Here is a 15024-nt window from a genome sequence, read left to right on the forward strand (position 1 = left end):
TCTTAAGACACATCATAGTTAATGCATATTCCATATACAGGGCAACTTGAAAAACTACATGTCGAGGCTGTAGCATCGTTGCATTACTTAGGAAAACTGTAGAGACTTACAGTTTTGTAAAGTTTGATAAGTTCATGATCGAAATACAAAATAAATCACATGATACATAGGATTATCTAACAGAGATGGGGGTCGAACATTAGGCACAATTACATTTTCAGGACTCCGATACAACATGACGACGTCGAACAATATTGAGTCTCTCAATACGTTATTCAAGAAGAATCAAGAGTTACCAATTCTAGCAATATTGAGCAAATTCGTAATAGGCTATAGTAATGGTTTTACGACCAATGTGAGAATTCATAGAATTGCATAAGTATGCTAACACCAACTCAGGAAGATAAACTCTTTAAAACTCTAATGGGGAAAGCTAAGTGTAGAACAACTGGATCAATTTTGCTTCTCCGTGAGATGCAGATGTAATATCGGACACGTCATGGACTTGAACGATAATGCTTGCACGTGTAGACAGTTTCAGTTGGAGCGTTTTTCATGTGCGCATGCAATCACAGTTGTTATGTATAAAGGATTCTTAAAACATAGCTTATGCACTCATTATTACATGGTTGATTATCGAAGAGTAGCGTATGCAAAAATCATGTTTCCTCTACCAAATAAAGTTGAGTGGGAAGTTATTGACCAAATTCTCCCACTTCATAATCTGTTGCCACCTAACTGCGTACTCTAGATGTAGACTTATGTTTAAAATACCTTGCGCCAAAGGGTTGAAAGATATAAAGCGAAAGGACATACTCACCAATTTTGTACAAGACAAATCCAACAGTATAATAATCCAATGGATGTGCAATATCTATTTAAATCATGTGTAATCTCTATTTATAGTACGTTCTTGATTTTCATCAACTATTAAAAGGTTGCAATTATGTCCCATACTTTGATGTCCATTTTATTTCGAATTAAATATACGATAATATTACAAAATAGTCATAATTAAATTTTTTAAGTCATTTTCCTAGCCATTTATTATAACTAAATATATTCACAAGTGCATAAACAATACTTACATTTTCAAAAAAATAAAATACAATACATACAGATCACAATTATATGCATTCAAGTTGAACGTTAGCTTCATCCTTCAATTATCAATGTGTGTTTGGTTTATCAACTACACACCACGTTCGATGTTCAAAAACTCAATGTACTTGATTTCAAAAACTCCACAATCATCCATGTAGGTAAATAATAATATATTAGTCCAATTTACTATATATTTAATATAATTTAACACAAAAAAGAAACATACGATTTTGTTTGTCTTGTAGTCACTATCTTCTACATGATGGCTACTCTATCCTGTACTATAATGTGTTGACATATAGTTCATTATAACTTTAAAGTTTTGATTATAAAAAATTAGTTAATCTTGTTTACTAATAAGTTGAATTTAAGTAATTATAGTTTTCAAAGCATGCTATAAAAAATTGATCGATGGTTGTCAAAAAATCAAAAGCTGTCATCACAAATCAGACTTATGAAGGGGTCAAAATTGAAGTCACACATTCAAGAATTTAAAAGCCAAACTTAGGAAGAAGATAGTGATAAGACATTGCTCGTACCAGAGAACTTAGATTGTATCATAAGTCCATAAATATAGTGAAAATGCCTTACTTGTGCCAGAGAGGTTGGTAACGGAAAACACAGATCATTAGTTAGGATCAAATCTCCACAATTATATCATTTGCACACTCTCTTCCCTTTCACTTATTGCTTTCATACTTGTGCATTTTTTGTTTGATCGACTTATTTATTCTCAACTTACGCAAATTTGAATAAATCTTCGAAAAGTTTTAAAAAACCAATTCAGGGAAGAATAGATGTGTACAACCCATCTATGACTTTCCTCATCTTAAACTAAGCCCTCTCACGTCACTCTTTCATGAACTAGGACAGTGTGTACCAGTCTAATCTACCAAAGATCATGTAATACTCAATGTAGATGGTACTAAAAAATAGTAGCTCATGATAACTCAGCTAGGAACATCAAACGATCTTCGAACCCCAATCTTACAATAGTTTCATAGCCATATCAATATGCTACAGCAGGACAAACAAAGAAATATATAAATAATAATTATGGGAACAACCCAAATAACAATGAAAAGTTCATTTACGTCATCGGCGAGCCACACTCCACTCTTTAATACATCATCGAACCATTTCTTTGCGTCCGATATCAAAGTTTCTAATATCTTATCGGTCACTTTGAAAGAATAAAAGGAAAAATATTAGAAAACACATAGATGAGTAAATTTACTTCAGTAGAATTTCATAAAATATTTACTCGGGTCACGTTTGAACCAACAATCGAGCGCTTTCTTATTCATCGGATCAACTTCACTGAAGAGGTTTGGCAACATATAGTCTACAAGCGTTATCTTCTTTGCCTTAATCGTGTATGGACAAATAATATATTGCGACGACAATCTCGTCCTCTTGCTGACCATTTGCTCTAGTAAGTTAACAACACATTTTTTATTGTTTGTCACCTCCATTATCCCCACAAGCACAATTGTCACGTTATCCTCACTCATGATACCATTATCGAGTCTGGGGTCCTCTCGATCATCCCCTTTGGCACTGGGATCTCTCTCTCTTCCATCCCTTTTGGCCATTGGGACCTTTCACTCCACCGTCACTATCAGAGGCTTCTCCTTCATCCTAAGGACCTCCACCACCTCCGTCACCATTGACGCCCCTGCTCTGTATTGGGGACCTCCACCCCCATTGTCACTGGGACCTCTACTTTCTCCATCACTAGTGGCTTAGATCTAAAAAAATGCATTGAAGGCAACATTCGATGTACACAATAGATCATCATACCCTATGTGATGGGTAAGGTCATACCCTCCGACTTGAGGGCCACCTATCTCTCAATCAATAGCACTGACAATCCCTCATGCACTTCCTCCATCATACCTACGGTCATAATCTCGAGAGCCAGCTATATTGCCTCGAAGTGCTGCGACCTCAATATGAAGGTTTCCTTTATCCAATTACAGCAGTCCTATCTCCATCATGAAATCATGTCTCAACTCCCATCACAATGTTCCTAGGTCCTCTCTGATAAGAACAATTAGAGGTGCAAAGAATCATCAAAATAATAGGTCCGACTAGGTACACGCAATCCATGTAGGAGGTGGCTAGATGCAAGAGGAGATCTCCTCAGGGAAGATAATCTAAACGGGGGTGATGACCTAATGGGTAGGGATGGCCTAATCTGTAGAGATGAATGAGATATCCGGAGTGCATGTTATCATCGTTCTATTGGATAGCATTTCTATACAAATAAGAATATTAACAATTAATAATTAACACATTTATACTACAAGTCAATCAACTAACGATATTAAATAAACATACCCCATCTCTATCCATAACGGACTAGAGCAATGGATTGTCTTAGTAGTTGGAATAGATAATCCACGCACGTACATCTAATCCTCCTCATCCATCGAAGCAGTCATCTCAACGTAGACTTCGAGCTAACATATCGACATTTCAACGTGTCAGGGATCATGTATCGAGCCGAGTAAATACACATACAATATAAATTGCAAACATATAAAACTCACCTGTGGATCGTCAATGATAGATGTCAATTCTTTGGCCAATGGCTTCTCGGGTGCTCGTCAGTAAAACATTCACGGATAGCTTGTCTCCTTTCTGATTGCCCACTTACCACCTAAAGCTAGGATAGCCTCATACACCCACAACTGTAAAAATTACAATTATTATGCTTACACATTTGTCAAAAAGTTTAGCATTCATTAGGTTAAACATTTACCTGCCAAGCCAACAACTATATGCATCATACTTGTGCTCAACCTTCTTTGACTTGAGCGTCAAATGCACCAGTATAACATCTCCAACCCCATGGAAAACTGGTGAAGGCCTCAATGCCATTAATAACGTCAAACGAAAAAGGGTAGATCAACGTCTTAAAGTATCGACACCTCAGTACACTCTCTAGTATGAACACCAATCTCGACTTCAACTTATCCAAAATGTGATTGCATATCTCGTATGCATCCTCTAACTTTGAGGGTGTAACATGTACCTCCAAAATATAAATCAAGCATCCTTTTATTTACAATAGTATGAGCCCTCACTGTTTCTTCACCATGACACTTCAAGCTCATAATGTGGGCAAATTCAAGTATTTAGAATCTCGACACCTTCCCATCCCCTAGGGCAAAATGCAACTCATTGCTATCAATGGTAAAATAGTCGAAGTAATAAGGAATCAATGACCTGATAATAAAAACTACATGTCCTTCAATGAATAGGTGGAATATGGTTACGTGCTCCTCATCAAGCCCTTCTAGTACTCTCGTATAGTTGGAAAAGTTACAATATGACGCAATTTTCCCCAAATGAGCTTTATACTATTGTCTAAATGGCACTTCATCATGCAAATATAATAAACATTAAAATCATATACTAGAGGTTATGGAATAAACATAATATCTTAAAATTTAACCAATCGGATTATATGCTATTGTATGCAAGAAATAAATTAATTTCATCACACATTAAAACAAAGAAACAAAAATTAAGTTAAATTAAGGAAAAAATAAATTTTAAAAAACGCAAAAAACCAAAATGAAAAATAATTGATGTAAAAGAAATCAAATTCAGAAAAAAATAAAAATGTTTATAAGATTCAAAGTTAAAAAAAACACACACACACACATACAAAAAGGAAAAAATTGAAAAAAAAAAAACCTAAAACAAAATAAATTAAGAAAAAATAAATAAATAAGAAATTGAAAAAAATATAGAAGATTTATGATTAAAAAATAAGGGGAATAAAAAAAAACAACAAAAAAGAAAAAGAATTAAATTGAAATGAAAAATGCAAATTGGAAATTGAAAATGAAAAAAAAAATAATGGAAAAAAAATCACATTTCAGGTGTTATATTTACCCAATTTAAAAACAAAATAAATAGTTTGAAAATTTAAAAATCAAGTTATGTATTTAATTAATTAAAGATATTGATTAAATAAAGGTAATAAAGTCACATTTACATAATTAATGGTCACATATTTATTTACTGGTTACATATCATCAAATTAATTGGTTACAGATTATTTCGTGGTCACAAATAAAAAAATTTGTAGGTTGTGAATTATTTCGAAGTCATATATCATTTAGATTACATGTCACATTTTATCTATGGATCACATAAATTACAGTTTATTGGCCACAAATTATCTTTTAGTTATAGATACCTAATATTTAGTCACAAATCTGCTAAATATTTGATCACCGATGCCTAATTGTTGGTCACAGACATCCCACCCGTCACTGTCATCGCCACCTCAATAACCACCACCACCATCAACAATAACAACACAATAATAGTTGGGTACCACCGCCTCCAGAACAACCATCACCTCACCAACATGAGGCATCATCGACTCTTGCAATCACCATCACACCACCACTGCACAATGCACCACCACCACCACCACCATTTCCTTTATCTCCATTTACACCACACCTAACCACCATCCCCACCAAAGAATCCACAACCCCGCCACCACCATCTCAAAACATGTCGAAAAATCACACCACCACCACCAAATTCAACAACCACCATAGTCGCCACCACAAAACCTCCACACCACAAAGAACCATCCAAACCCCGCCCAAACACTAGCCACCACAAAAAATACGCCACCACCGTCACCACGCAAGACACTGTCCAAATTTGGATTTGAAAGTTTAAATACCTAGTTTTATGTAATTTCCTCTTAATCCAGTTATAGCTCAGGCTTGTTCAAGTCTTCTTATTCATTGAGCTAAGGGCTACAAGCGACTTGTTTTCTTCTTCTGTATAACACTAAGAATTGGGAAAGAGGTAAAAAGGATAACAGGCACCAAGTTATCTTGTATTGCATTGGTTTCTATTTGACCCCTTCATCAACAAATTGGAAGGTTGATGACGGCGACATTCGAATGATAGGGTAGAGAGAGAGAGAGAGAGAGAGAGAGAATGGGAGAAATGATTAGGGTTGTAATTGAATTAGATGTATTAATTATATACAATATCTGATTTTTGCATAAGTAAATTTAATTCCCTAATTTTGAATTTGAAAGTTTAAATACCTAGTTTTATGTAATTTCCTAAAAAATTAATAATAGGCCCAGCCCAGATCGAACCTAGTTGGGCCTGATCCCTTCGTTAAAGCCATATACAAGAGATTATGAAAAAAAATGTAATATCATAAAATTTAACCTATTAGATTATATGATGTTGTATGCAAGAAATAAATTCATTTTATCACACATTAAAAAAAAAAACAAAATTAAGAACAAGAATAAATTAAAAAAGAAAGAAAAACACGAAAATGTAAATTAATTTATGGAAAATAAATTAAATTAGGAAAAAATATTTATAAGATTTGATTAAAAAAGGGAAATAAAAAACGCATACAAAAAGGAAGAAATGAAAATAAAAATTAAAAATTGATGAAAAGAAAATAAATTAAGAAAAATAAATAGAAAAGAAATTGGAAAAAAAAATATAAGATTTAAGATTAAAACGAAAGGAAAATAAAAAAAAAGAACAACAAAAATGAAAATAAATTAAATCAAAAATAAATTTAAAATTGAAAATGAAAATGAAAAAATAAGGCTTGACTAGACCTAGCCGAGCATTTTGTTTTTATCTTTTATCCTTTTTTTTTCATTTAATACTGGTGATAGACTAATTTAAAAATTGGGCTGTCAACTGGCCATTATTTTCTTCTAACATTCACAGAAGACCCATGATATTCACTCCCGCACACACCGGTTCTTAGTTTATACTAAACACCATACTCAGATGACACACTACAATAGTTGGTGTAATTCGTTTTAAAACGATTCATTATCTTTCATTACCTATTATAATGTGTCACGTTATTCGGTACTTAGCATAAGCTAAGCACATTACAATAGGTGCATAGGAGATCATTACCTATTGTAATGGGTAGTATAAACTATCCATTATTTTTACATCACCTATTATATTGTGCCACCTAAGCATGGTGCTTAGTATAAATTAAGTATCGATACTTAGGAGATCAAATCCACACACACACACACACACACATCTTCTTAAAAAGTTGGAGCATAGTGTCTATTTTAAAGGTGGTAAATTGTTTCTTTCTAAACTTTCAATTTTTTTTTAATTTTTTTATTTCCTTCTTCTCTAGGTTCTAAAATGTTAAATATGTCCTCATAATTTTATTTTATTTTTTTAATATATTATCTCGTTTACCATTTTTTCGTGGAAACTAACAAGTATCTACATTCATAGTAGGCATTGATCACTATTCATACTAAACATGTATTCAAGAATACACTATCAAGTACCCATTAATCACTAAGTATACTATACATGCACTCAATAATAATATTGATGTAATAATTCTTTTAATTGTAAATGCAAGAAAACTACCCAGTGCTCATGAACTTCCAAAATGTCAATCGTACAAGTATTGATTAGTCCCCATTAGGAAAATTTAAACATGTGATATGTCACCCATTATTAATAACAAAATTTCATTGGCCACACAATAATAAGATTGAAAAGAGAGATTAGAAAGAATGGACACAATATTTTCTCTTACACTAAATAAATTGAGTACATTGTACACTGCGAAATTATGTCTAATAATTGTTAAAATGATTAAATCTAAGATTAAAAATTTTGTCGCAGAAATGGGAACAAGATAAGAAAATACTGTAATTTTATATGACAAAATAATATAGGTTCTTTGTAATGTCATAGGTTTTGTCAAGGAAATTGAATTTGTGTCCTAACAACTCCTCGAAATCCTCATTCCATTTCATCATTGGCCGATAATGGAGACAAGTAATCAATAAGTAGGTGTAGTGTTTATTTTTCCTTTTAACAGTTTCTGCATTTCATCAAGTTATTACACGCAGAAGAAGAGTAACTAGTTGTGGAGCTTACGTTATTCAAAACATGTAAGAGCTTGATGTTAACTAATTCTAAACCCATGTAAGTAAACTGACTCGATAGAACAATGTGATAGCTCGCGAAGACACTATCTATAATGAATTTGATAAGATGTCGAAAGTGTATTAAACACAACGAATGTTAAATGCGTGAAAGTTTGCAGTCGAAGTGCAGCCCAACAAAAATTCTAGGACGAATAACAGTATGCAATACAACTTATAGGAATCTTTAGGTTAGTGTGACATCTATTATACATACATGCATCCCTGAACTGGGTTTAACAATTGTCGTTCCTTTATTCTCCTTCAAGAAAAGATATCTTTCTGGGTTTTGGTGAGTATAAATTTTTAGCCTAAGATTCACACTTTTTGACGTGACTAGTTACGTTTGACAATTTATGATGCTTGACATGACTAAAAAGGATGATCGTTAGTTGTACCTCATGTCTCTCATCCAAAAGTACGACAGGCCCGTGTGGACGTGGATGGGCTATATGTGAATTTACAATAATCTTCATATTTAAGAGGGTGTTAGGGAGATATTTTTATGCAAAAATGCATTTTTGGGTAATAAATTAATGGGAAATGTGTTCCTGAAAAATAAGGAAATTTTTTTGAATTACGTGTAATATTATTTTAATAAATAATGTGTGATTGAAAAGAAGAGAGAGAAAAATACATTTTGAAAAAAATGAGTACAAAACAGGGCCTTAACATTTGACTCCAACAAACAAGAAACACTCCAAATTCTAGACAGCCTGGGCTAAAATAAATTTTTAGAACATGAAGCATTAATTAAACATTCCAATGATTGACGTACCACTTAATGGCCACGCTTGACAGAATGAGTAAATACAATGGCCAGACAATTGAACCCAATGAAAAATAACTAAACGGATGACTCAAACGCTAACACTGGTGTATATCGATCGATAAAAATGCATGTTTCTTTTTTTTTTTTTTTTTTTACGTTCATTAATTCTCTCGAGATTGAGTTTGATTTTAACTTACTACACGAGCACCATTAAACGAAACATAGATTTTGTTATTCTTGCACAATCAACTATGAAGGACCCAAAGGTGAAAAAATAAATAAATATTAAAAACAAACATAGAAAACGTGTTTTTCGATTGAAAATTAAACAAACAAAACAATAATTTTCTTGGTGAATGGTCCACATGTTTGGGAATAAAAGGCCTCAAACCATGTCAGGATTTGGGCAAATAGTAGACTTTGGCTGTCCTCAATGACAGTGAGTCCATATTTCAGTTTTCTCTAGGCCACGACGTTAGGCAGAGAGGTCCAAACACATCCGAAGCCAGCTATATATTCTTCCAAGAAAACATGCATTTATTTCAAATTCACGTGTCTTGTGGACCCTCGTTTACACCATGCCCGCCAAAACATGGAATTTCTACGTACAATCTTTGACAGGATTTTTGCTCAAACTTTTACTACTTCATATAGAAGAGTTTTGTGAAGAAATTAGTTTAATTTTTGTTTAAAAACTAATTTCCAAAAGAACTCACTATTCCAACTTCCTTAAATTAGCACTTTCAGAAAGTTAGTCAAGCGAGTCCAAACATAGTATTTTATTTTTATTTTTTGGGTTTGTTTCAAAAGTTCATTTTGACTTCTCCAAAATCACGCTAAACTAGCTCCAACTAAAGCTATCATGAGCAGGGTTTTCCTTTTGAACAACAACGTTTTTCAAATGAACACAATCTTCTAAAAATCTTTTAAAAATTGGAGTTCCACGTGACGAGACGTGTAGATATATATTACCATACTATTGTGATTAAAAACCATATGGTATGCTAATCAATTATGGGACATTAAAAGGACAACCTTATTTAACATGGTGAATGACGAGGGAGCGTCAGACAAGACGATTTTGTCTTATTACAGAGGTGAAAATCTGTATGAAATCTCTCTTTCTTACCACTTCTTACTTCAAATTGGTAAGAGAATAGACAAAATGACTCTTCAACCCAACTTCTCTTCAAATTCCTCCCTTAATTTTTCTGCGATGGCTCTCTCTATATATACTTCAACTTCTTCAATCACTTACAGAACAAAATATAATAGAACCCTTATTCACTTCTTCGATTCAACATGAGATATTCATCCATCTTGAAACAAAACAACATTCTCTCTATCATAAGCTTTACAATTTTTTCAATAAGCTGCATGGTTTTAAAATCAAGGCCTTGTTCCTCCACTGCCCCATCTTCACTTGAGACACTCCAAGTCGACGGGCGTTTCAGTTTCGTCCAAAATGAATTTGCAGCTAAAGATTTTGGCAACCAGTTTCATTTCCTACCTTCAGCAGTTCTATATCCCAAATCAGTATCTGATATAGCCACTACTATTAGGCATGTTTGGCAAGTGGGACCGGGTTCCGAGCTGACTATTGCAGCCAGAGGCGTTGGCCACTCAATAAAAGGCCAAGCTCAAGCTCCACAGGGAATTGTAATCAACATGAAGTCGATGAATGGGCAAGGTATGCGGGTCCACACGGGAAAATTTCCTTATGTGGATGTCTCTGCTGGCGAGCTGTGGATCGATATTCTGCAAGAATGCCTGAAATTCGGGTTAGCGCCAAAATCTTGGACAGATTACCTTCATCTAACAGTTGGTGGTACTTTGTCGAATGCTGGGATCAGTGGACAGGCATTTCGACATGGTCCTCAAATCAGCAACGTCGACCAACTCGAGGTTGTCACAGGTTTGTGCTGAAAAAAGCTTAATTATGACATAGTGATGGACCACACTATTGAGTACATGATCAAGGGAAAGAAAATTTTCATAAACTGACATATAGAACTCATGGCAATAAGACTTGAACTCATGACTGTTCCATGTTGAACCGTCAACTTGTTCAAAAACTTAGGTTGTTGTAAAAAATTAAATTTATTTGTTTAAATTACCTTCAATATCAGTCATCTAATGAGGAAACCATAGAAATACTAGTATTTTGATAGTACTTGAAGCTGAAACGCCAAAATGCAACACCAATTATAAGTTCTTATATAATTATGAATTTTCTACTAGTTCAGAAATAAAAATAAAAAATTATGAATTATCTACGCCAATGTGAACTGAATTGGGTGCAGGAAAAGGAGAAGTGGTAATTTGTTCAGAGGAACAGAATGCTGACCTTTTCCATGGTGTTCTTGGCGGACTTGGCCAGTTTGGTATTATAACTCGAGCTAAAATTTCCCTAGAGCCGGCACCAAAGATGGTAAACACTCTTCAAATATCGATTATAAGAATTCTGAATAGTGGATGTATAATTTCTTCGATTTATTCCAAAATTTTATAGGTCAAATGGATCAGAGTGCTTTACTCAGATTTTGACACTTTTGCTAGAGACCAAGAGCTTGTAATTTCTGCGGAAAACACATTTGATTACGTAGAAGGCCTCGTTCTCGTTAACAAGACAGGTCTTATTCATAACTGGAGATCATCCTTCAACCCCCAAGATCCAGTTAAAGCCAGTCGATTCATATCAGATCAAAGAACTCTCTTCTGCCTGGAATTGACAAAAAATTTCAATCCTGAGAACGCTGATGAAATAGACCAGGTGAGGGGCATTGTTGAAATGTCGGCACGTACACAATTTCATAAATTGGATCGCAGCAAGAGATGAAACGAGCACCTTTGCCTTCTCGCATAACACATTGAACTGCCTCATCCCTGAACTTAACTGTTAAAAAATGAAATTAGAACAACTTTCCCATTTAGATGAATACTAATATTCAAATCTTTCCTCTCCATGCAGGAGATTGAGGCATTATTATCCGAATTAAACTACATCACTTCGACACTCTTCATGTCAGAAGTTCCATATATAGAATTTTTGGACAGGGTTCATTCGGCAGAGATAAAACTAAGATCAAAAGGATTGTGGGATCTTCCACACCCATGGCTTAATCTACTCGTACCAAAAAGCAAAATTCACAAATTTGCTGAAGTTGTTTTTGGAAACATTCTAAAGGACACAAATAACGGCCCAGTCCTCGTCTATCCAATGAACAAATATAGGTAACACTCATCACAATACATTAACTAAAATTGGCATGTTTACTGAATGGATTAGACTGCACTAAGCAATATTAACGTAGAATTAAAATCTTATATCTATTATACGGTCCAATTCGGTCCAATATTGCTTACAAAAATGCCTTGAATGATCAATTTTATTTTATTTTTATTAACAACATTTTTCAGGTGGAACAACAAAACTTCAGTTGTACTTCCAGAGGAAGACATTTTCTACATGGTGGCATTCCTTCCCCATGCAATTCCCTCATCTATGCAAAATGATGGCTTACACTACATATTAAGTCTAAACAAGAGAATTTTAGATTTCTGTAAAACTGCCCAATTAGGAGTAAAGCAATATCTTCCTTATTATACAACACAAGAAGCGTGGAGGGAACACTTTGGTCCACAGTGGGAAGTCTTTGTACGAAGGAAATCAGCTTATGATCCACTAGCAATTCTTGCTCCCGGCCAGAGAATCTTTCACAAGGCGATATCTACTCTATAAATTTGGAAAAATGTTATTATTGAATGTTTTTGGCAACTGGAAATATAAAGACAAAAATTGGGAACATGTTGAAAGTCAATAAATTTTATCGGATAATTCCGTGCGGACTAGGAATGGTTGACAGGGTTTTTACAGGTGCTGCATTCAATTTTTTTTTTTTCCTTCTCCAATGAAGCTGTGCGATGTGTTATCTATCAAAATATTCTGTGAAAACTTTCTGTCTCCAAAGCACTTGAAATGCCACGCTCTCTTTATGACAAATAGACAATAATTGCCCCCTCCAGTAGTGATGCAAGATGTCCATCAAACTCACATCGTAATATAATGGATCCCTAATTTTTGAGACTGCACTTCTCAACATATTTCACAAATGTATTACTATTATGAGTCAAAAAGCGAAAATATTTTTCTAATTTTCCAGTTATTTCTCTTAGTAATCCTGCAACGTCATTTTTGAAGAGTCACAACTTCTTGTCCAATCAATAGTTTATATCCAAATAGTGGTGTTATATTTAAATATGAACCATCTCATTAAAAAGAGGGTGCTAGCTCTCTGCACAGAATTTCGACGACGACGCTCGAGCAATAGGCTAGAGGCCAGCTAGCATAAAAGCATCGGAAATTTTCCTGGTAAAATATCTTGACCTCTTCAAGTTTAACATAAATTTCAACTCCAATTGATCTTTCAAATAGAATTTCAACTAGAATTTGTCAAATTGACTTCAAGTAGAATTCCAAATAACATTTCAAATAGACTTCAGGTTACATCATAATTCTAACAGATTTGTATAAGAATTAATTTGTTGGAGTTTAAATCAATTGTGTCAGATTAGGTCTCATAGGTTTCTTCAAAATAAGAACCAAATTATAAGAGTTATAATTAACAAGTATTACACAATTAAATATCTAGAATTAATAATGACAGATAATATAATATTGCAATTATCAAAATTATTATAATGTCTATGGACATACATATTATATAGATAAATTCCATATCTTTTAAACAATGTAAAAATTGTAATAAAAGAAAACTATGAAACTTTTAGAAGGAACGTTTTCTTTTCTAATTTAATGTTCTTTTATCACATAGTCTCTATATATATTAAGATGTTTCATATATATTACGTCTGAATTTTATTTAATTAACTAGTGCCCACACGCTAGAAAAATGTGTAGTTTTATTGGAGTTCTTGAAAAACATCAAAGAAGTCTTGGAGATACGATACTGATTGCATGAAGATTAAAATACGCATAAAGGGTAAGTACTAAACACCTAATAGTTTATATATATTAAGTAGAAATTATGTTGCTACTTATGGACCATCGATCTAGTCTTACATCTTTGGCATCCCATATTCGTGTATGGTGGTGCTTTTGAATCTGAATTCCGACACATTCTTTCCTCAAACTTATTTTCAATTATAAATCTATTGAGATCCACAACTTATATCAAATTTTCAACCGCACATTTTATCAACTTTTATCAAAAACTTTACCTTATTTTTATTTAAACAAATATTTTTGTTGAATGATAGTTCTAAGTGACTTCAGTCCAAGATATTTCTTTGAATTTCGAAAGTACCCTAAAATCATTCAAAAAATTGTTGTTACTACCTGCTCATCGTCTAAGTTGTTGGCATTTGTTTTCGAAGTTTTTCTTTCTTTTGATTAGTAGGTTATTTTTAAGAAAAATTTAAAGTTAGAAACCTTAATTATATTACCTACCTAAAAATTTAGATTCCTTAACCCTTGATGCTGTGTGATATAAATAATTTATTACTATGGCAAACCAAATAAAGGTAATTAACTTAGAAGACTTTCACTTTGCTAGCTCGACCACTACTATGCTAGACGGCTTACACTCTGCTATCTTGAATTCTATTATGCTAGATGCTTAAACTATGATATACAACTTCGCTATGCTAGATGAATTTTGCCATGGTTGACCACCACCTATGCTAGCCTGACTAGCGCTATGATAGATTGATCATCATGACTCTCACATGTCTGAACATCCTTTTTAATAGTTTAGTAGGTAGAAATTGTCCACTTAGGTCGTGGGTAAAAACCATCTGATGGATGGACATGCTACATTAGACACGTAGACAATAATCGTCTAGCAGTTACACGATATAAAACACTTATAAATATTCTAAAGGCATCCCCATGTATGAGATTCTGGTTTTTCTCAGCATAGTTTCTCTCTATTTTCTTAAGTTATTTCGGTCCAAACCCTATTACTAATTTTCACTCCAAAGTTACTACGGGGAAGAAAGCCCTAGCCATTTTTTGCAGTAACTCAATTGCTTATCGAAATAACAAAAGCCTCTTTACTCCACTAAGTCCAAAGGTCATTTCAATGTTATTTCATTAGTGCTATTTGTGGAAAAACACTAAATATAAAA

At 33.6% G+C, this 15024-nt stretch overlaps 1 protein-coding gene across 1 annotated transcript; it reads left to right on the forward strand.

Moving 5' to 3' along the window:
- Window positions 1-10025: 10025 nt before the first annotated feature.
- LOC111386059 (cytokinin dehydrogenase 9-like) lies at window positions 10026-12786 on the forward strand. The gene is made up of 5 exons (XM_023010488.1): window positions 10026-10789; window positions 11178-11305; window positions 11387-11647; window positions 11846-12108; window positions 12295-12786. Exons 1-5 carry the CDS (start codon window positions 10177-10179, stop codon window positions 12614-12616), a joined length of 1587 nt encoding a protein of 528 aa, XP_022866256.1. The 5' UTR covers window positions 10026-10176; the 3' UTR covers window positions 12617-12786.
- The last annotated feature ends 2238 nt before the right edge of the window (window positions 12787-15024 follow it).

This window comes from Olea europaea, chromosome 3 (assembly GCF_002742605.1).
Source record: "Olea europaea var. sylvestris chromosome 3, O_europaea_v1, whole genome shotgun sequence".
NCBI lineage: Eukaryota > Viridiplantae > Streptophyta > Magnoliopsida > Lamiales > Oleaceae > Olea > Olea europaea.

What these genes read in the sequence shown, in the direction of transcription:
- LOC111386059 (XM_023010488.1), top strand. Translation starts at nt 10,177, where the DNA reads ATGAGATATTCATCCATCTTGAAACAAAACAACATTCTCTCTATCATA. An exon ending in CCAACTCGAGGTTGTCACAG is followed by an intron (nt 10,790 to 11,177) that starts GTTTGTGCTGAA and finishes AATTGGGTGCAG; the next exon opens with GAAAAGGAGAAGTGGTAATT. An exon ending in TATCCAATGAACAAATATAG is followed by an intron (nt 12,109 to 12,294) that starts GTAACACTCATC and finishes AACATTTTTCAG; the next exon opens with GTGGAACAACAAAACTTCAG.